Raw genomic sequence first — 24,619 nt, 5'->3', positions numbered from 1 at the left:
ACTATCAAATAGCATTGTGAGGCTGAACAACAGGACCAATTGACTATACATGTGCTTAAAGGGGAACTATCTTATAAATGGCCTTTTTCAGTGTTTACCATTGTTTCTTAGCTATGTGGACTTATATTAATAGGATCTATAGGCGCTTTTCCACTGCATGGTACCTACTCTACTCTACTCGGTATTTTCGGTTTTCCATTACCAAAGTACCTGGTACCAGGCTGGTACCAGGTACTTTTTCGGTACTTTTTTAGTCCCTGCTCGAGTCTGGTTCCAAGCGCGAGCCAAGCGGGTAGAACTGGTACTATAAAAGTCACGTGAAACACTGCAGACCACTGATTGGTCAGAAGAGAGACGCGTCACTAGTTGGAGAGTCTGAACTGGTCTGAACGAAAACAGAAAGCCGGCGCCGCCATCTTTAATGTCTCGCATAGGATTTCATTATGGTTGCAGCAGGCACAAGTTCAATAAACAAACGATACAGTCACTGTGTATTCTGCCTCATTTATTGATTAAACAAAACCGACATCAACACAATTTGCCACCGAGCGGAGAGTTTAGTCTCGCAAAAAGATCGCTGACTTGTTAAGGCTTAAGCTCCACAACGGTGGAAGGAATGTTCTAATGTGCTAGCGTTTTAGCATGGCTATCGTACATAGCGGGTTCAATATAACTCGCTATTGATTGTTTGTATGAGTAACGTTAATGCTAGTAGAATAGACACAACGTGAGGTAATCACCATCCATTTTAAACCGGTTATTACCTAATGCTAACGTTAGCAAATAGACGCGACTGGTAACGTTACAGCGTTGTTGTTAGCCTAATGCTAACGTTAACGTTAGCATATATAGACAGCCTAGCTGACGTTAACGCTTGTAGAATAGACACAATGAGGGGTAACGTTAGCGTTAGCAGAATAGACACAACGAGAGTCTCGTTAATGTTGTTATTGATTGATTGAAAACTGTGTTTTACTCTGGCTTGCCAAGCTCATAGCCCCTTTCGTGACTGTGATGCACCGAGTGAATCCACAGTCACTTGCTCCTTAATAGGAAACCAACCTAGATTTACCATGAAGGACTGGTTCTGGCCGAACCGTTCGTTATACAAGTATCACAGAGACATTTCAAAGGTACTCACAGTTGCACGAGGGTTTCGGACAGAGATACGGGATGGTTTGAAAGCTCGGCGTTGCTAATAAACATTTTAAATATTTTTTATAAACTGCTCAACACTGCATTATTTCCGGCGTTGGCTGCCTGGTGTGATCACAGCGCATGCGCATCATGCACCCAACGCCGGAAATAATGCCGTTTTGAGCAGTTTATAAAAAATATTTAAAATGTTTATTAGCAACGCCGAGCTTTCAAACCATCCCGTATCTCTGTCCGAAACCCTCGTACAACTGTGAGTACATTTGAAATGTCTCTGTGATACTTGTATAACGAACAGTTCGGCCAGAACCAGTCCTTCAGGGTAAATCTAGGTTGGTTTCCTATTGAGGATCAAGTGACTGTGGATTCACTCGGTGAGCTCTCATGCTGATCACCAGCAGCCCCGCCTCCCCACACGGAGACAAACTGAGTACTTTATTTTAGTACCTGCAGTGGAAAAGCAACATGGTACCAGGTACCTAAAGCGAGTAGAGTAGAGTAGAGTAGAGTCGAGTAGGTACTATGCAGTGGAAAAGCGCCATATGTCTCTAATTCTCATATTGGCGCATTCTTCCAATTCTCCTCTCACAATATTCACCCTCACTGAACTGAGTCATCTGAAAATGTGCTGTGATGTCAGAGATTTCTCAACTGCATAATAATGTGGCAGTTGATGTGGCAGTTGGCACCAGGCCACACAGTGGTTGGAGCCCAGCCTCAAAACGGCTTAAGATCTTGAGTTAGAAAAATGCGGTTTTTAGTACTTGATTAGAAATACAAAATGCATTTTTTTTTTAAAACCTAGGTGTTCCATAGACTCACAGGAATTGTGTAAAAGTGCCCAAATAGTGAAAGAAATAGTAAAACAGTTCCCCTTTAACATTTCTTAAATAAACATAATTTTTTTAAATGGCTAAAAGTGATTTTGTAATTTTGCAACCGTGGGTCTCACACAGGGTACTTTTAACCCTGTGAGGCCCAAATAAAAAGACATTAGCAACTTCAGAGGCCAGAGGGTGAGACCTATAAACACATGAAGGGTGCCGTGACTGAAATAAAAGGTTGAGAAATGCTGGTATATGGTGTGGCTCTTTGTGGTACCACAGTAATTCTTGTGGCTCTTAGTCTCTGACTGGTTGGCCACCCCTGCGCTAGGCAAAGCCCTAAACATCAACCTAGAGCCATGCCCCTTGGTAGCCATCTTTGGGGTGCCCCTTACACCTGCTGGTTTCTCCAGGAAGGAACTAGATGTCATAGCTTTCGCTTCACTCATAGCCCATAGACGTATCCTCCTGCAGTGGAAAAGCCCAAGCTCACCGTCCACCACCTCCTGGCTCAAGGACTTGATGTCATATCTTTCATCGGAAAAGGTAAAGTACTCTCTAAGAGGCTCAATTGCCTATTTTTATGACAGATGGCAACCTCTAATCACATTCACAAACACTCTCACATCCCTTGACCCTGACTGATCCTAGAGAAATACTGATCCTAAAGAAATACTTCTTCTCTGAGGTGAGCACCTTAGATACCCTGTTGTAAACTCCGCCCCACTGTATATTCTATCCTGGTTATTTATTATTATCATTATTATTTTTATTTTTAATTTCACTTATTATCATTATATATATTTTTTTTGCTTTCTTTTTGCCTGTTTTCGACTTTGTTTAGTTCTTGTCTTTATTGTTTTTCGTCGTCCCTGTTCAATTTCAGTCCTGTCCGTGTCTCGTCATGTCCCATAAAAGCAAAAAAAGAAACATGGTGATATGTTATACATTGATAACTAACTTTTGCTTCTCTGTACCACCTATGTTTCACCAATAAAAGATATATATATAAAAAAAAAAAAACATGTATTAACACTTTGATCGCCAGGCTTAAATTCAGAATAAACCATCCCACGCCAGCTCTATTTATCTATGGGGATGTTTACCTTCTTTGCAGGGCTATAACTTTTTAAATTGTATTGCTAAATTGACATTACTATGGCCCATTCAACGTCCTATATCTATTGTTCAGGGTGTAGCAACGTTATACTTTTTCATTCACATATTCATACTAAAATACAGTCTAAAGTATAAGTATGTTTTTATCATTTTCTGCAGCTTTCTCCAGAACGTGATTTATAGCCCCAAATGCATTATATTGATGATGAAATACAGTTTGATAGGAATCTGCGCGAGATAAAAAATGTCAAATGGACGTGCTTCTAGAAGTTACTACTGATCATCTGATGTTGACCGGATGGGGGGGGGGGTCGTTTATAATTCCGTGGCCAACGTTAGATGATTCATCTAGTGTGGGTGATATGATCATTAGAGCAGTTAGTATCGAACACGTTAAAAAGTAACGCTGAATCTTACCGTAGCTTCCTCATAGCGTTGGGCGATGAGCGTGGAACAGAAATATTCCTATTATGGGATGTAGAAATATGCGATCCATTTCCAGGTTGTATAATAGTTAGAGCTGGGCCGTTAACGTTACTAGTATCGCGCGATAATATAATTAACGCATTAATCTTAAACATTTTTTTTTTTTTACCTTTATCTACCCAGGGTAGGTTCGCTGAGCACAGATGCTCTTTTTCAGGAACGCCCTGCTTCACATTCACACAGTTCCATTCACACCTGGGAGCTGCCCAGTACAACCACAGTTGACACCATTGGCCACTGAGCAACTCCATAGTTCAAGTTTGAAATGCTTCTTTCTGTTTTGCTCCCGAGAGTGTGCTAGATACTGTACTGTACTGGTAATATTATTTATTTGTGTTAACTTCTGAATAAAACAACTTATTAAACACAAGTACATCTTATTGAACATTATTTTGATATTTCATTACCAATTATCATAGCAAAACAGCTTTTTCAAACAGTCTGTAATGCATTTTGGAAACGGGAGATGGGCTCATGGTGTAATGGGCCACCTGGCCGCCTGTAACTGTTCCGCAACTGTAAGTTACTTCCGGGGTAGGCCTGATTGGCCCCGACAGGCACGTGACGCGCAACTTTCTCTGCCGCGCGGCACGCTCCGCAGAGCGGAGCGGCAGAGCTTGCGGAATTATGGAACCGCCCTAATCCGCCATGATTTTCATTAGGCGCTTCAGCTCACCTGGCAGAGCAGCGGTCCTGCGATCCTGCGGTCCGTTGTTGACGAGTTCGAATCCCATCAAATTTTTTTTTTAACGTGATTTTTTTTTTTTAACGTGTATTCTTTCGCCGGTTAAGGTTAGGCATGGTTAAGGTTAAGGTTAAGGTTAGGCATTGTTTCGGAGTTGGTTAAGGTTAGAACGGTTAAGTTTAGGCGCTGTTAAGGAGCTGGTTAAGGTTAGAGTTTGTCTTAGAGAATGGCAATATTCTTTCTATGGTTAAGGTTAGGCATGGTTATGGTTAAGGTTAAGGTTAGGCATTGTTTCGGAGTTGGTTAAGGTTAGAACGGTTACGTTTAGGCGCTGTTAAGGAGCTGGTTAAGGTTAGAGTTTGTGTTAGAGAATGGCAATAGACAGCCTATTTCCGCGCGACAGCTCTCAGCAGCCTCGTTGCGCGTCCTGAGTTTGCCGCGTCACGTGCCTGTCGGGGCCAATCAGGCCTACCCCGGAAGTAACTTACAGTTGCGGAACGGGTACAGGCCACCTGGCCTGAGAAACATAAGGAGGAAAGAAAAAGTAAGGACTTACTTCTGGTCATTATTTGGGTAGAACACACATATTTTGAATGCCTTCGGCAGGTTTTTTTCTTTTTTTTTGAGCCATTTTAATCTAGATTAATCTAGATTAAATCCAGGATTGCAGATACGGTAGATTAATCTAGATTAAAAAAATGATCTATGCCCACCTCTAATAATAGTATATACGTCCAAATCATGTTGTTTATCGAGTAATTGGTAACGGATTGCTATCCGTTGTGTCTAGCTCGAGTCCTGGGACTATTACCGAGTGATCGGACCCAATTGAAATGAGCACCAGCTTCCATTTCCTGTTTCTGCTCTGGGCGATCCGCCGATCGGCCACCAGATGGCGCTCTTGAACCGTTGGAGAGTTGAGAGGGGCTCAACAGTAGATCTCAAGTCTCCGGGGGAGAAATATGATTTCGATCACAGATTTTTGAAATATTGATATCAAAGACGTGGTCCAGCGTCTTTGGCAGAAGGAGCATGGCGGGGAAAGACGTGGTCCAGCGTTTTTGGCGATTAAAGTGTTAAACATCAACTCAACGTCAACACTCTGTTGACGTTGAGCTAGTTTGCCCGACAGGAACATAAACAAACAATATGGTCCATGCGGAACCCTTATCCCCAACACATAGTTCCGTGTGTGAATTATGTTGAGCCACCACAAAAGATGAATTGTTTAAATGTATGTTTAATCCAGTAAGAATAGTACTAGGCTATATAACACACATCTGTGCAAGTAGATTACATTAACAAAACGTATTGCCCTTTCGACATGTAGCCTCCATATTCATGATCATGAACGTTTATTTGGAAGTATTTTTTATTCTGTACTTAGTTTGAAAGTGGTCAGACAGTTCACTCTGTGTGTAATACAGACAGTCTTCACACATTCTTAAATAACGCTTACAGAAAAGCTGATGTGCGTGTTTGTGCACTGTAATAAAAGATTATGTACCGAATACCGTGATATACTATGAAACCGTGGTATTTTCGCCAAAGGTTATCGTACCCTCAAAATGTCATACCGGCACATGCCTAGTCTACACTACAGGCTACACTACTATGTCTACACTATACTATAGTTTAAGGCTACTTCCACTGTTTTACTGCATTACAGTAGTTATAGTCGTTTCTATCAATAAAAAAAATCTATTACATATATATTGTTGGTGCTCCTTACATTTTGGTGGGTGGTCCTACATTTTTGCTGGTGCTCCAAACTTTTTGAAGTTGGGAGCACCAGTGCTACAGAGTAAAAAAGTTTATTTCGAGCCCTGCCTATACACACACATAAGTTAAAACCACAGAGACACAAAGGTACTAGTATTTAACCAACACACCAAATGTACATATTTCCTATTCATCTGATGTTTTTAAATGTTTTTAAAAAGTACCACATCCTACCTGAGAGTCTCCAGTCTCCAGTGTGGATCATCCAGACCAGCAGAGAGCACATTCACTCCTGAGTCTCCTGTGTGATTGTAGCTCAGATCCAGCTCTCTCAGTTGGGAGGGGTTGGAGCTGAGAGCTGAGACCAGAAAAGCACAGCCTTCCTTTGTGACCAGACAGCCTGCCAGCCTACACACACACATTCAGATACACAGGTATTAATTATTCAACCAACACACCAAATGTACATATTTCTTTTTAATCTGATGTTTTTAAAAGATGTTTTAAATGGTTGTCTGTTGAACTGGTCCAGGAACACTGACCTGAGAGTCTGCAGTCTACAGTGTGGACTCCCCAGTCCAGCAGAGAGCAGCTTCACTCCTGAATCCTGCAGGTCGTTGTTACTCAGGTCCAGCTCTCTCAGGCTGGAGGACTTGGAGCTGAAAGCTGATGATAACTCCTTACAGCATTTCACTGTGAGGCTGTTTTGCTTCAACCTGAAGAAGTTTAATAGAACAGTAGAGAATATAATAGAATATGGCTACAAATATGACGAGGAAGAACACAGACCAGAGAGAACAGCATAAATCTTCCATATAATATAATCATATAAGATCAACATGGAATAGAACAGTTTAAACGGACCTGAGAGTCTCCAGTCTACAGTGTGGATGCCCCAGTCCAGCAGAGCAGAGCAGGTTCACTCCTGAATCCTGCAGGTCATTGTTACTCAGGTCCAGCTCTCTCAGGCTGGAGGACTTGGAGCCGAGAACTGAGGCCAGATCTTCACAGCATTTCTCTGAGAGGTTACAGTCACCAAGTCTGGATATGCAATAGATACAATTAATTGTTGAAAAGTGGTGTATTATTTCTTAATACATAATAATAATAATAATAATAATAATAGTAATAATAAGAATAAGCATTAAGAGAATACAATGTATTAACATATAAATGTACCCACAGAGATATAGTAGAGGCGTTGACCATTGGCAGCAGCCTCAGAAGAGCCTTCTCTGAAGCAGAGTATTTCTTCAGCTCAAACACGTCCAGCTCTTCTGATGTCAGAAACACAAAGACCAGAGCTGCCAGCTGAGGATTGGAGAGTTCTTCAGTGCCTTCCACTGAGCGCCTTCCTGAGCTCAGGTACTGTTGGATCTCTTTCACCAGAGAGTAGTCATTCAGCTCATTGGTCTCCAGTGAGAGACCCAGCATGAAGCGGAGGAACAGGTCCAGGTGTCCATTCTCCCTCTCCCCCAAAGCCTTCATAACAGATGTGTCTTTTACCAGCTCCAACCACCAGCAGGGTGACTCTGATTCAGACAGTAGATTGACACCACTGTTCATGAATGAGAGAAAGACATGAAGACCAGCTAGAAACTTCTGAATGTCCAGATGGACAAAGCTGAACACCTTCTCCTGGTGCAGCCCACGCTCTTCTCTGTAGAGCCGTGTGAACACTCCTGAGTACACCGAGGCTGCTCCGACATCAATGCCACACTCTGTCAGGTCTGCTTCATCGAAGATAATGTGGGATTTCTCCAGCTGTTCAAAAGCCAGTTTTCCCAGAGACCGAATGATCTGAGTCGGAGTGCTCTCTTGATTCCAGTGTGGATCTGTCTCAACTCTCCCATGGTACTTCTTATTCCCCTGTATGGACTTAAACACCACAAAGTGTTCGTACATCTCAGTCACGGTCTTTGGCAGCTCTCTTCTCTTATCTGTTCTCAGTATGTTCTCCAGAACTGTAGCAGTGACCCAACAGAAGAATGGGATGTGGCACATGATGTGGAGGCTATTTGATGTGTTGATGTGCAAGATGATTCTTTTGGCCAGCTCCTTCTTATTTGTGAATCTCTTCCTGAAGTACTCCTCCTTCTGTGGGTCAGTAAACCCCCGTACCTCTGTTACCATGTCAACATACTCAGGAGGAATCTGATTGGCTGCTGCAGGTCGGGAAGTTATCCAGATGAGAGCAGAGGGAAGCAGATGACCCTTGATTAGGTTTGTCAGCAGCACGTCCACTGAGGTTGGCTTTGTGACATCAGTCCAGACCTCATTGTGGTGGAAGTCTAGAGGAAGTCGACACTCATCCAGACCATCAAAGATGAACGCAACTATAAATTCATCGTAGCTGCAGATTCCTGCTTGTTTGGTTTCCAAGAAGAAGTGATGAAGAAGTTCCACCAAGCTGTATTGTTTCCCCTTCAGTGGGTTCAGCTCTCTGAACTTGAATGGAAACATGAAGTGTACATGCTGGTGGGCTTTTCCTTCAGCCCAGTCCAGAGTGACCTTCTGTGTTAAGACTGTTTTACCAATGCCAGCCACTCCCTTTGTCATCACTCTTCGGTTTTCTTTATCCTGTCCAGATAAGGCTGTAAAGATGTCTTTACTTTTAATCAGTGTTTCTGCTGCTTGGCTCTGTGTGACCTCATGTTCAGTGTTGACCTCTCCACTCCCTCCCCTTGAGATGTCGAGCTCCATGTACTGATTCAGAAAGGTTGGGTTTCCTTCTTTAGCGTTTCCCTCAAACAAACACTGGAACCTCGTCTTCAACCTAGATTTGAGTTTCACACGAAGATCTTCTGAATGAAGATAGAAAACAGGACATAAATTAATGAATTCTATGGTATATTTGAGTGCTAAGCATTTTATACCTACATTAACTAATCTAGTTTTATCAGAATAACCACTGGAAATGTCCATGTCTAACTGGGGAATATATACATTTACCAAGAATGTTTTGAATGTATACGACTAAATTCGGTCGTTAATTGAGCGTTAATTTATCGTCATCATTAGGACACAAGTATCTTGTGTTTTATTATAATGTACAGTGATCCAAGTGTAAAGTAGGGCCCTATGGAATCCGCAATCGCAGAATTGCGGAGGATTTCACAGAATTCTGAATTATGGCGGAATGGTGTGGAATTTGCTTAAATTATACATAAATCGGTTTTCATATAAATCAATCTTCACTACGACTCTAAAACGGTGACGCTGCACGGTCTACTGCATGGAGTGATGAAATGACAGCTACCAAATCCATTCCGGGATAACGGAACGCAGTAAATTAGTCTCTTTCTTTCTCTCTCTCAGAACGCAGTGCTCGCTCCGTAATAGTCAGACGTGCGTCTCTCTCTCTCTCCCTCCCTCTCTCTCAAGTAGCCAAACGTTAGTCCAAATATCCAGTTTGTTTTTATAGTGTGTGTGCAGATGAGGTCAGATGAGTTTGATAGTATTTACTGAGGATGGCCAGATAATGTTGATATTTAAACTTAAAAAATAATTATACAGAGAGAAGCTTCAGCAAGTACAAAACGCTGCTGACCAGACAAAAGAGAATCCCTCACTTGAGGAAAACACAAAGCGCCGAACCATTATGCATCACAATGGTGATGTCAGCCAGAGATGGGGAGAAGCATGAACCTTTAAAGGACATCTCTTTCAAAGAGATTACATTCGTTTTATTCTGATTTATTTTAAACAAATTATTATTTTGTATTATTTAGTTATTGCACTGCACTGGCAGTTGAACTGCATTGAACTGAACAATTTTTTTGTATTGAACTGCACTGGCACTGTTGTACGGCAGATGTACCGTTATTAAAGTTACCGGTAGTTAAAAACATAATTTTGTATTGTTTTTTTTTGTGGTTAAACATGCAGTACCGGCCAGACCCGCTTAGGGGCGCCATCACTCCACTGCAGTATCATTATGTGGATTAAAAAAAAAATGCAAGTACAGTCATGTGGGCGGATCATAGATCCTTGATTCCAAACGAAGCCCCTCCATCTTGGATCAGCTTGCCGAGCGTTTTTTTCAGCGTGGAATAATGGGATTTATGATTAGCCAATGTGCATATCGATCTACCAGAATCCGATGACTGGTGAGGAAATGCTGCCGGCGATCACATCGCCTGACGGTAGGATATTACCCCAAATTACAGCTGGATTGGACATTGTTTTATAACGTAACGTGATCTATCAATGAAAATGCTATATTGAATGCACACTGTATTGCTAATCAATAATAGTAATCGGCAAAAAAGTAATCGAAGAAAAATATGGAGAGGTGGAGAATTTTGCCAGTGTCTTTGGTGGGGCGTGTGAATGTCATAAAAATGGTGGTTCTCCCCAGGTTCCTTTACCTTTTTCAGAGCGTGCCTATTTTTTTGACTGCCTCTTTCTTTAAACAGATAGACACTATACTTCTGCCATTTGTCTGGGGCTATAAAGCACATCGTATTTCAAAAGCACACTTGCAGAAGCCAAAGCATATGGGGGGGCTGGCCCTGCCGGTATTCCAGCACTACTACTGGGCTGCTAATGCAAGGGCCATGACCTTCTGGCAAGATTACTTCATAGGTGATGCTACAGTAGCCATAGACGTCCCCAGGTGGCTAGACATGGAGGCGCATGTGAACCTAAAAAGCTCTCTTCCTGCAATGTTATTTTCTAAGTGTGATACGATTAATAAGATGGCTCTCAACAATTTTATCCTTCGGAACTCACTGAGAATATTGAGTCAAATCAAAAAGGTTTTCAAAGTACCTTCAACCTCGGCATATGCTCCAATATGTGATATATATTATATATATATATATATATATATATATATGATATATATATAATTTTCCCCCTGGTCAATCTGATATTGTTTTTTCATTATGGAAGGGAAAGGGACTGGCCACTATTAAAGATCTATATGTTGATCGTCACTTTGCCTCATTTAACGAACTAAAGTCTAAATTTAATCTTACAAGCTCACACTTCTTTCGTTACCTGCAGGTTAGAAATTATGTCCGCAGTAATATCCCAGACTTTGAGACATGTCCTGCTGATTACCAGTTTTATAATCTCATGAGCCGATCACCAGTTTCAAAACACCTGATCTCTGATTTTGTTTCATATTTCTCTGTCCAATCTATGGCTTCCTCCGACCACATTAAAGATGTATGGTCCACAGTGCTTAGTATGGAAATCTCTGATGAGATGTGGGAGGAGGGACTTAGCAGGATACATAAATGTTCTATTAATGCCAGAGTCCAACTTATACAGTTTAAGGTCATTCACAGACTACATTACTCTAAAACCAAACTGCATAGAATCTATCCCTCTGTATCGCCTATCTGTGATCGTTGCATGTCCGCAGAGGGTAATCTTTCACATATGTTTTGGTTTTGTCCCAAGCTATTTAAGTACTGGGTAGACATTTTTGACTGGTATACCAAGGCGTACAAAAGAGAGATTGCCCCAGACTGCCTTCTAGCTTTACTCGGCTGTTCAGCTAACACTGCAGAATTACCTTACAATGAGCAGGAGGCCCTGATGTTTGGTATGGCTGTGGCCAAAAGAATTATCCTGAAGGAATGGAAAGACACGTCGTCTCCAAATTTTAAAAGATGGCTCACTGAGATGGTCTCCTCTCTGCAGCTAGAAAGCATTCGTCACAGTAGGTCTGAGACCTTGAACAAATTTGAAATGATATGGGGTCCCTTTTTGGAATGCTTAGCTAGAACATAAGTGCTTCTCAATGTCCTCCTGTGTATTTTCTGTACTATGTATTGGTGTTGTCAGGATAGTGGAATTTCGAGCTTCGATGCAATACCTTTTTCGATACCAGAGGGAAAAAGGTTCAATCTTAAATTATAATTTTTTTTGATAGGTTTTGCTTCTGTTGCTGGTTGGTTCTCCTCAGCTTCTCTCTGGTACTGTAGGAGAGGATAGATATGGCACTTTTGAAACCCTTTGTTTATCTTTAGATCATACATTTGGAAATAACTGTTCATCTCACTTCAATCGTTTTCTCAGGCAGACAGATGTAAACACTGGTCTGTGTTGCATGTGCCTGACGGGCTGAACTGTTTGTATTGCAGTCATGTTCCGACTTAACTGAATGCACATGTGTGTGTGTGGACTGCTGTACTATTGCGGGTATTGAAGTGAACAATGCAACTTCCTTTTTTTTTATTTTATCTTTTTTTTATAAATGATTAGGTGTCGATATTTCGGGAAATGAGTATTGAAACAGTTTTGGGTATTCAGAATCGATGTCGATTTTTCGATATTTTTGACAACACTACTATGTATGTGTGTATATATATATGTATATATATATGTATGTGTATATCTGTCAGAGAATCAGCCCCTTGCGTCCTTAGTGTATAGCATATGACATGGTGTATGTTTGTTCATTGATGTGACAGTGTCTGGCAACATACTGTTTGTGTTCTTTTTATTTTCTTTGCGTTTGTGATTTGTCTTGATGTGTGTTTGTGAAACTATAAAAGCTGAAAATAAAATATTATAAATAATAGTAATCGGCGTTCCCCGCCGCCCCATTTCATCCATAGATGCTCTGTAATAGTCCGGATGCTACGCAGTTTGTTTTATTTCATTCGTATATATACAGCAGAAATGGCGTTTGATATAACGGCGCCAACGTTTAGCCTATTTTGCAGCCTCCTGCAGAAAAGCCTAGACTAAAAGCGCGATATACCTTATATTCACGACGCTATAAAATGACAACCAACCGATGGATTTTTATTTTCTTTAAGCCATTATGAAGGCACGGTTTATGCACTCAAGTGACAATGAGAATGGACAGATAGCAATACTATAAATGATATATAAAGCTCTTAGAAAGTACATCGGTTTGTTTACAATCCGCTGTCCTCTGAGGCCTAAATCGCCGAGCCCCGCCGGTCGCCATAGTGTTAACGTTACACAGAGGTATGTTATGCACGTTAATTAAGCTATGCAACGTTAGAGCGCAGCTAACGTTAAGATAGCAGGAGCCGTGGGCCAACAAAGTTGTTTCAACAAATGTATTCACAAAATGGATATTCAAACGTTATTGAAGCCTCCTGTGACCAGTAATGTAGGTACTACTACTCAACCGCAGCAATGTGCGACATTTGCCTAAAGTCAAGACTCGACAGTACTGAACTAGAAAAAAACCTGCGAGTAAGTCAAGTACGCTGGAGTGAGGCGCGGACGGAAGTGGCCATTTTTCAAAATAAAATACCCGAAAGACTAGTAGTATAGGGAGATGTAGTGGTTACATGATTGCCGTTTCCGGCCGGTCCACCATCTTGAAAACACATTGCCCATTTCTAAATCGTCTCGTTTAAAACAAATAAAGCATCAACATTTGCATGGTGCGTATTCATCCACAATCTATAGCTCAACATGAAAATATTTGCAATTACGAGTAGACCTCACGAACGGTCCAAAGGGACGTCAGACTACACCTGCCTATTTAGGAGCACATTGTTTGCATGATTAAAAACGATGGTTCAAACATCCGTTCGAAAAACGCTGGCGAATGTTCGAATCCCAAAAACAGGCTTGGGGACAGCTCTAACTGGAGCTGAGCTGAATGTGTTAAAATAGACATAAAAAAGTGAAGGATTGGACTTTGCGAGCTAACTGTAATACAATGTTATTTTTTTACAATCATTTACATAACATCTTAAGAAATTACTAATGTGTGACTCAGTGCACAGAACCAATCGCGGCGCACAGTATACTGATATATATATATGCCGCTGATCCATATGCTCTGTCCGTGGAGAGATGTCATCTCTCTCTGAAATGTCCGTGGCTAAAACTCAGAGTGCGCTCAGAACTTTAGGTGGAGTGGAGCAGAGTTTTGATTGATTGACTGAACATTTTATTAACAGATTGCAGAATTGGTACAATACAGTACAGCTCAATACACACAATTGTTAAGGGGATGCAGACCAGAGAGAGACTTTCGTCTTGTTTACATCAGGGTCCCCCATTTTCAATTCATCATAACATATATGACATGCATGACATACAGATAGACAGTACTGCTACATCTTCATCTATACAGAGAAGAGAAGAGAGGAGAGGTTGTAAATATGCATTATATACGTACGGCCTGGGCAGCCAGCATCTAACTGTTCTAACAGCAATATATAATCCATTTCAGAAGCAGAAAGCACGCAATAAGTTATAATAATAATTATTATTATTGAAAAGTTCAGCATGGGTTTATAAAGTCGTATTGGGGGGTACTGTATTTGGGGGCAATTGACCAATGGTTTGCTTTCAACCCATGAACTCCTTCCTCTCACCATTTTATATATATTTTTTTATTTTATCTACTAAAACTGTATTGTATTATATTGTTCGTTTTGTAAAGTGTCTTTGAGAATTAGGAAAAGCGCTATATAAATCGTATATATGTATTATTATTATGAATGTTAGGCTTTTTTAAATGTTTCTCATCTGGGTACGAATTTCTTATTTCGGTACGAGTGCTCTCGACCACTCTTATAATTTGTTCTTGCCTGAGAAAAAAGCAACAATAAGAAAACTTTGCTGAATCCCAGGTAAGAACAAAGTAAGAGGAAATGCTAGTTAAGAACAAAATCTGTTCTTATATCGCTTCATGCATGAGGCCCAATATCTTTACTTTACTTTACACTGGCTTACTAACAGTCTTAACACAGAAGGTCATTAATTTAACGTTGAATATCAAGCTTGTATTGCCACATTTAGATGATGAATAAAACGTTGAAGCTTGTAAAGGCAGGATGACAAGCCGACATAACAAATTAACCGCACACTCTGCACTGTGCTGTTTCCTCCCCTCCCCCCCTCCCCCTTACTACAGGTGTCACTGAAAATAAAACCATGAATGAATGATATGTTTGTAACACAGCAGCAGGGTCATTACACAAGGCTGAACATTCATTATTTTCTTGTTTGCCTAATAATGTTAACCAATGGAAAGACACACACGCACGCGCACACACACTAACGTGTGCCAACGCTACTTTCTCTTCACAGTTGATTCGAGAGAGAAAAAAACGCAAACATGTTTTTTCTGATCTGGACTGGTCCTCTGAGCTCCTCCAGTTGAGCTGCAGTGTTTAAATCCAAAATATTGATAAATCCTCTGCCATTGTTGTGTAACAAGGTCTCTGCTTCACGTGAAGTAAAATGTACTCTAGAAGTGAAAGTATAGACCAGTGGGGGGAGGGGGCACTAGGCAATTCATTTACTCAAGTGGATTCCTGAACACAAGAATGACACCGTTATCACTGACTGACTACCGCTGCAAGCCTAGGTGGAACTAAGTATAACTTAATAAAAAATATATAATTTTTAATAATAATAATTACCGGTATAAATCATTCTAACAATTTTTTTACTGTTGTACCGAACAGTGACCCCAAAACCGAGGTACATACCGAACCGTGGCTTCTGTGTACCGTTACACCCCTAATTATTTAGTAGTGTAATAGAATAAACATGGTCTTAATAATAAACTGAATCTTAAATTAGATTCAAATGTATTGTCATTATACAGCACAAGTAGAGTACAACAAAAAGAAGTTTGTCATCCAACCAAATGTAACAGTACAGTGCAATATACAATGTACAGGTGATTAAACTTGGTAGAAAATATATAATTTAGTTCTACTGCGTGTTGTACTAATCGGATGTATGTACAGAGTTGTAGTATTAATATGTACAGTGATACAGGTATAAAGACGGGACTTTCTAGCAAAAGTGCTATTAGAAAATCACTTGGCACTATTCTAATTAACTTAGAAATTCGCCCACACGCACACAGAGCAGACATTTTCTGCATAGTAGGGGTGGGCGTGAGTAATCGATTGATCGATTACACGCTGCTATATGAGAACTCGAGCCAGCTTGTGAAAATTCGTTGTAGCCAGCTAGCGTTGATGCTATTCAATGCTATCATCAACAATAGCTAACCAACTAAATACAATGACAGTACCCAACTAACGTTAATGCCATTCAGAATGTATAACATAGCTACAACACACAATAACGTTAATACAATTACATGCATCATTGTTTGCAGTCGAAAGGACTTGCAGGGCTCCAGACTAACTTTTTACATTGGTTGCACCAGCACATCATTTGGGTGCACCCAAAAATGTTCACCGCGCCTTTTGCCGCTGCAATAATACATTTTAAGCGTTACCTTTACCATTACCTTTTTTGTCAGTTCCCATACACTCACAAGTCGTGAGACGTGTGTGTGTCATTTTGAGATTGCAAAGCGCTTCCTGTTGAATAATATATCAGACAGGGATCAGATGGCGAAACTCGGCTGTTTTACACCAGCCTAATTCGCCTTATAAGGAGATGGTGGGTGTGTCTGTATGCAAATGAATTTAGTGCAAACACGCTTTTGAGTTTAAGAATGAGTGGGATGGGATTCATCATGCAAATCTCCTGGGGACGCACAGATTGACGTTAAGAATGGCTTGATGGGACTTCCGGTTATGGCGTTGGGGTGATAGGACGCACAACGTTTGCTCCCCGAAACTTTTGATAATTTGAAGCATTTGCACCTCGACTTTTGCTAATATCCTCCACTCTTTAAGGTACACTAAGTACCATAACTTCTCCCCAGTACCAGAATGACGGGTCGTGGTCGCAAGAACCAGAGCCAACTACTACTTCATCAACACTTTAGCCCGCAGCACGAGGAGAGATCTGCTACTAGCCAGACTCCATTGCCAACAGCGTCAGCAGCTAATGCTAACGCGGCGCAGCTAACACTCGAAATGCTGGTGGGTGAACTTGATAAGCTGCGTAAAAATTTAACAGATGAACTTACCGCATCCATGAACGCCGCCTTAGCCCCACTCCAAGCCTCTCTTCAACAAATCACCGACACGGTAACTTCACACACCACCACGATGACTGCAATGGAGACGGCTCTCTTTCTGCACATTCAGATGATATTACCACACAGGGACGTGATGTGGCCGTGTTGAAGTCCAAACTGGAATCCACTACTCAGATGAATGAGAAGCTGCAACTAACCATCGAGGATCTGGTGTCACGCTCTAAGCGACAAAATCTCTGTGTGATCGGCATCCCAGAGGGAATGGAGGGAGAAGACCCCCGGCTCTTCATGGCAGCGCTGTTCATGGAGGTGGCGAGAGACGCGCAGCTGGACCCCAACCTGGAGTTGGACCGCACACACCGCAGTCTGGGGCCGAAGCCGCAGCAAGGATCCCGACACTTCATTGTCCGCTTCCATAAATATACCCAAAAGGAACGGGTGCTTTTGTGGGCTAAGAAGAACCGAGACGTCGTATACAAAGGGCATTCTATCAGGATCTTTGAAGATTTCAGCGCCACTCGCCAAGAAACGGGCCACCTTTAACAAGGTGAAATCCCAGCTCTACAAAGATGGGATACGCTTCGGTCTCATATATCCAGCCCGCCTCCGGGTTACCGTGAACGGACTGACTCGCATGTTCGAGACTGCGGAGGAAGCAGAGCTTTTTTACGAGGGTATTAGCAGTAAGTGACCAATTATTAGGACTGCCCACATATCCCATTCGAATAATTATTTACAGTTTGTTTGTTTGCCTTTTTCCCTAATTACTCATTAGGCTGTTATAAATGGTCTTTGGGAACACTACAGGCTTTGTTTATGGGATGTGTGATGTGAAAGGACTTAAATATCAGAAGTGTATGTTACAATATAGTATATGTCATGGGGTTACAAATGTCGTCCTAACTACAGTAACTGGTTGTGCTGATTAAAACGGGACATCACGTGTCAAGTTCAGGGGGATACGGGGGGAGGGAGGGTTTGTTTGTTATTGTGTTAAACACAGACGGGTTTGATATAAAGAGGCATTACGTGCCTAGCTCAGGGGGACACGGGGCTAGGGGGGGTTTCTGTTTTTTGTTTTCTATGTTACACTCAGACAAATTGTTTTTAATTTCTCACCTTTATACAACTACCAGCCGCTCTATTATTTTGATATCTGTGCTTATTAGCAGAAGTGTTTTTCTTTTCTTGCTTATATATGGCAGCAACTCAGAATAAGATCCAGATCGGAGGTAAAGCTGTCACGTTAGTTTCCTGGAACGTAAGAGGAGTAGGCAATATCATGAAAAGGCAAAAAGTCTTCAGGCACCTTAAATCTCTGTCTGCGGACGTGATATTTTTACAGGAGACACACGTCAAAGCCACACAACAACGTAGCCTGAGATGTAATTGGATTTCGCAGGTCTATCACTCGCCTTTCTCCTCCCATGCTCGCGGCGTGGCTATTCTTTTTAAGAAAAATTTCCCATTTCAATTGACTTCTATGACTGCTGATCCTTTTGGTAGATATATTTTAGTTTCAGGCAACATTAATTCATTCCCCTTGACTTTACTTAACATCTATGGTCCAAATACTGATGACCCAAATTTTTTTAAGAACGTTTTCAACCTGCTCCCCGACACTAGTAACTCAAATGTAATAATTGGTGGTGACCTGAACTGTTATCTAGACCCATACATGGACAGACTATCTACACGCCCACCCCCAGATATCTCATCAGTTCGGGTTCTGAACAACCTGATTAAATCCAGGAACCTAGTAGATATTTGGAGGGTTCAGCACCCGACTGACAGGGATTACTCATTCTACTCTCATCCCCATAAATCCTATAGTAGAATAGACTATTTTTTATTAGACTCCCAACTAATCTCCCATGTCACCAACACAAGATACAACAACATATTGATTTCTGACCACAGCCCCCTGTCAATGTCCCTAGATCTCTCCATCCCCAAGCAAACATACTCTTGGCGTCTCAACCCCTCCTTACTTGCTGAAGGGAAGTTTGTAGAGTATATCACCACCAAATTAACATCTTTTATGGAATTTAACGACAATGGTGAAGTGTCAGACTCCACACTGTGGGAAACATTAAAGGTTGTAATTCGTGGGGATGTAATCTCATATGAATCCACTGCCAAAAGGGAGAGAGAAGGGCGACTGATTGAGATTAACAATGCTCTTCCCGCCCTCGAGACGGCATATCAGGCCTCAAAATCCCCTGAAGATTATAATAAAATATTGAAGCTAAAGTATGAATATAACTGTATATTGGGTGGTCAAATAAACACTCTCCTTTTGAAACTAAGACAAAAGCAATTTGAAATGGGAGATACAATTGCAACTGAAAAAAGATATGTTTATGCAGAGATGGTCACTTGTAACCTTGTACCTGGAGATACACTAGCATGAGTCTGACCCTCCTGACGCCCTCTCTCTCTTTTTTTGTTGCTCTTTTTTTTCTGTTAAAATAATTTTTTTTCCTTTTGCTAAATACATTTTTCTATTTATTTTTTCGTTTCTTATCCTACAAAAAATCATAAAAAAAAATATTGTAAAAATCCCTCCCCACTGGGTTGTTTAAGAGGCATACTCGGATTATACAGCTTATTTTGATTACGCCGAATACTTTGAAAACAAATTGAATAAGAGGGAAGAGCCTGAGTAACAAATGTCATTGACTATGTGAATCAAGTATATTATACTGTATGATTAATGCAATGTGATGTTCATTATGACACAAAATAAAAGAAAGTTCAAAAAAAAAAAAATGGGAGATAAGCCTGAGCGTCTCCTGGCGCGACAGCTCAAGGGTGCTCAGGCCTCTAGGTCAATCCTCTCCATCAAGTCTAAGAGTGGCGCCCTGCTGACTAACCCCAGGGAGATAAATGACCGTTTTAAGGAGTTTTACAGTGAACTTTATTCATCTAAATGTGATCCCAATCAATCTGATTTGAACGACTTCTTTGACCCTCTTGAAACACCCAAACTGAGTGATGATGCTAGAAAGGATTTAGACTGTGATTTCACATTGGGAGAAATAACTTCAACCATTAAATCATTCTCATCAGGTAAAGCAGCTGGGCCAGATGGATACAGTGCTGAATTCAGGGTATCTGCAGGTTTAGCCCAGTCATATTTAATGCTTTTTAAGACTTTTTAATGCCACTCAGAATTAAATTTAATACCAATTTCACAATAACAAAATGACAAAAATCATGCAATGACACCAATTAGTTTAAGTTTAGGGACACATTGGTCCAAAGATGTTTATTAAAACATAACTTGGAAACTTAAAAATCTTGAACTTAAAGGAGTAACTGGATTGGATGAATTTCAACAAAGGGGTGACCAAACATAAATAGCAAATATAACAAAATATACCAGGGGCCAAGCAGCAAGTGCAACAGCCACTGTCAGAACACATAACTATTACCACCCTCCCCAGGGTATCAAAAAAGTCAACCAACAAACAAGATTCTTGTGCCGGATCTCCTCTCTGGTAAACAAGAATAGTAATACCTTGAAGACTCTAACAGGAGCACTCATTGAAGGGTACTACGACTAGGGATGGGAATTGATAGGATTTTATCGATACGATTCCATTATCGATTCTGCTTATCGATTCGATTCTTTATCGATTCTCTTATCGATACCTGCTCAATTTGTAATTTAAATAAATAAATTGGAAATGCAACAGAACTAAGCTGGTTAGAATAACAACATGCAACTTGACATTTCTGATTGTCATTTATTGTTGAGCCCCCATGTCAGGGGCGACAGTGGCTCGGGAGGTAGAGCAGTCGTCTGGCAATCCGGAGGTTCCCGGTTCGATTCCCGCTCCTCCCGGGCAGCGTGTCGATGTGTCCTTGAGCAAGACACTTAACCCCTAACTGCTCCCGATGAGCAGGTTGGCACCTTGCATGGTTGCCTGCGCCGTCGTTGTGTGAATGTGTGAGTGATTGGGTAAAATGTAAGGAACAAATTGTAAAGCGCTTTGGATAAAAGCGCTATATAAAAAAGCAGCCATTTACCATGTCAGAAAAATACAAAAACTGTAAAAAATAAAACATTAACTATAGCCTACACTTAAATAAAATAATGTATTTGAGATTCTCTTAAAATGTATTTATTTTTTTATTCTTAAACTAATTTAATCTATTGAATAACAGTCGTTATTCCTCTGACTTCTGTCTCACACACACACACACACACACACACACACACACACACACACACACACACACACACACACACACACACACACACACACAGAGCTCCCTCCCCGGGCCCCTGTCCTGTAGGTATTGGCTTGTGTTGCTACACGGACACATTTGTATGTTGCACCATGGTACTTCCTGTCTGACGGACTCAGAGTAGAGACTTAGTAAATAAACAATCCGGCTCTTATTATATGTGAACTAAAGAGTACAAGGTTTACACAACAGTCCCCACCCGCTGTTTTATTGTATTTGTACCTGTACTATCCGCTGTCAGCTGTTTATCTCTCTTTGTGAGCTTGATTAAATAGCGTTAGCTCACGTTAGCTAGCGATAGTTCCGCGGCTAATTTTAGCTCACCCTAAACTAAATCAATGACTATGTTCTAAAGCATTCAAGTAGTTTTCACTGCACATAGAAGTAGCCAAACAGCGGGAGCATATTACCAAAACCCAGGCAATTTCGAGCCCTTAATGAATCAAATAGAGTCTGCCATGGCTACATGCTAACGCTAACATTATTACGCAACTAGGAAAAACCTGGCAGCGATAAGGGAATCGAAAGTCAAGGGAGCCACACGGTTCCAGGCATCGGCCAATTAGGAACCGGTTCCCAACCGGAACCGGTTTTCGATTCCCATCCCTAACTACGACTATGCTTGCACCTCATGGTACCAAAGCACCTCAAAGTCCCTAAAAACAAGATTACAAACATCACAAAACAAACTGGTCAGACTACTGCTTAACCTCACTCCTAAAACCCACTTTACCCCTGCCAACATTCAAAACCGCTCTTAAAGAGCACCTACGGGAGGCTGCAATTAGAAACTGGGCACCGTAAATGTCCAAACCCCCCTCACCCCCCCTCCTTTTCAATTAATATCATAAACAACATAAGGAATATTAGCATAATTTTGAGTGGACTGAAGGAATGAGTCAGCGTTAATAGTTTTAAATGCAAATAATTTATTGCGAATTTATTTACAATATGGAAGCAAAAGAATTAAAGAACATATTAAAACAACTTCAAACAAGATAAACAAATCCATACTTGCCACCTACAAGGCAACAAGGGATGTTAGCGGAGTCTGTAATGCATCCAGCCTTGTATGGAATAATAATATAATAATAGATAATAATAATAATAATACCGTCCACCCCTAATATAATATAATAATAATCTGGTCAGCAGCCTCCACTGATGTAGCGTGATTCAAACCCCCTCAATGTGCAGTTTCTAGTTAATCAGTTAGTCAGTTACGCAGCCTCCACTGATGTACAGTGACGAGTGAATCTGGTAGTTGGTTTATGACGTTACGAGTTAATCAGTCAGCAGCCTCCACTGATGTTATGACGTTACAAACGCGAAATAACATTATACATTATGCTCCGCGAAATAAAGAGAGCTTATTATTAATCAGTCAGCAGCCTCCACTGATGTTATGACGTTACAAACGCGAAATCACATTATGCTCCGCGAAATAAAGAGAGCTTATTATTAATCAGTCAGCAGCCTCCACTGATGTTATGACGTTACAAACGCGAAATAACCAGGGTACAAAATATGCCTCCACATATTTGGTCAAATCAAATGCAAAATTAAATATCAGAGCACAATCAAAAACACGATTGCAGGTTTTTTTTGTAGGCTAAAGAACGGATGAAGACAGACCTCGTGTGCGTCTCATGTTACAAACTTGATCTCGTGAGCAGAGCGCATCTCATTTACATTTAAAGGTTCATTGTTTGTAAACATTAGAACGGACACGTGAGACGTGTCACACACACACACAGTTTCACTTTCGTTTCAACTCACCACGCCCGCATCCAATAGGGTCCAGCTGCAGCCCCGGAGATTGTTCCAGATTGGGCAACTTTCGCCCGCTCCCACGACATTTCTCCCTCCAGCTGGAGGCTACTCCCTGCATCATATTAATGCCGACGCATGCAGTGGATTTTGTTGGCCGCCAGATGGCGCCCAGGCCTTAATTTATGACGGCCAAACATTAAATCTACAAGCCTGTGGCGCTGGGCGTGTGACTATTTTGTACCCTGCGTATATGTCACAATTGTAACACTACAGTACTATATAGTATACCTGTATGTCATGTATGTCCCTATGCCAGGGCTATTCAACTGGCGGCCCGCGCATCCGGCCCGCGGGATGATTCTGACCGGCCCGCCAAAGATTACATGATAATCATTTTTTTTTTTTATTTAAAAAAGATATATTTTTTTAATATTTTTTTTTTCTTCTTTTTTTACTTTTTTCTTTTCATGTCAACGTTAACACGCACAATTGAGCCAAAAGTCACTCAATTAATGACAGATTTCATTGATAAATTGAGGGAAAACTTTGCAAGTCGATTTGATGAATTGTCCAGAGAATTGATGCATTTTGTGAGCAACCCATTTGCCAATGTAGCTGCTATTTCCACAAAAGGACAAGAGTTCCTTGCATCACTTCACATTGATGAAGGTCTCCTGCAACTTGAAATAATTGACATGCAAGCATCATCTGCTCTGAAGCAGGCACTTGAGAATGAATCCACCACAACATTACAACATTTTGGATAAAGTGTATTCATGTCAAGACATTCCCCAAAATAAAAACGCTGGCAATATCTGTGCTAACAATGTTTGGCTCAACATACACCTGTGAATCCAGTTTCTCTCACATGAATGCCATTAAAACAAGCAACCATGCCTCCTTGACAAATGAGCATTTGCATCACTGTTTGCGGGTAGCCCTCACTTCCTATGAACCCTCTTTCTCTGCCATTGCCCAGTCAAAGAAGTGCAATCGCTCTCATTAGATGTGTGTATGTAGGCTAGGCCTGTCTGCCCCCCACCCCCCTGATGTTTGAGCGTTAAGAGTCGACAATAAGTCCTAATAAGATGCTGTGATTTGCTGTTGTTGCACAGACATGAAGCACTTTTTCATAAGCTCAGCTGCACTATAAATGTGTTTTTTTGTTCAAGTGTTGATGTTAGAATGTTCAGATGCACATCATGCACTTGTTTGTTTTTTATTTTATTTTTATATTGAAATGTTGAAGAGGAGATGTTGCAGTTGTTGCACAGTCATAAATGAAGCACTTTTTGCAGATGTTGCAGATGTGGCACATAAATGAAGCACTTTTTTTGAAAAGTATACTACTTTTGCAATGTAGTTAAAGGGGAACTATCTTATAAATGGCCTTTTTCAGTGTTTAGCATTGTTTCCTAGCTATGTGGACTTATATTAATATGATCTATGTCTCTAATTCTCATATTGGCACATTCTTCCAATTCTCCTCTCACAATATTCACCCTCACTGAACTGAGTCATCTGAAAATGTGCTGATTTGTGATGTCAAAGAGACACCGCTGCATGATAATCAGCTGAGTTTCCACACAGTTCCCACTGTGGTTGGAGCCCAGGCTCAAAACGGCTTAAGATCTTGAGGTAGAAAAATGCTGTTTTTGAGTACTTGATTAGAAATACAAAACAATGAATTAAAAAAAAAAAAATTACAGAGGTGTTCCATAAACCCAC

The 24,619-nt window shown here is 40.9% G+C and overlaps 1 protein-coding gene across 1 annotated transcript in view; it reads right to left on the bottom strand.

The window, feature by feature from the left end:
• LOC311233589 (NACHT, LRR and PYD domains-containing protein 3-like) overlaps positions 1-24,619 on the bottom strand; it is a gene marked incomplete at both ends in the record, with an annotated part of 264,968 nt that overhangs the window by 48,124 nt on the left and 192,225 nt on the right. Inside the window, 3 exons of the mRNA XM_084320556.1 lie at positions 6,226-6,399; positions 6,534-6,707; positions 6,856-7,032. Coding sequence (XP_084176682.1) covers positions 6,226-6,399; positions 6,534-6,707; positions 6,856-7,032 — 525 coding nt within the window. The remainder of the gene's footprint in view (positions 1-6,225; positions 6,400-6,533; positions 6,708-6,855; positions 7,033-24,619) is intronic.

Source organism: Notolepis coatsorum (genome assembly GCF_963971535.1).
Source record: "Notolepis coatsorum genome assembly, chromosome: 8".
Taxonomy (NCBI): domain Eukaryota; kingdom Metazoa; phylum Chordata; class Actinopteri; order Aulopiformes; family Paralepididae; genus Notolepis; species Notolepis coatsorum.
This window is presented reverse-complemented; position numbering and strand designations above follow the sequence as displayed.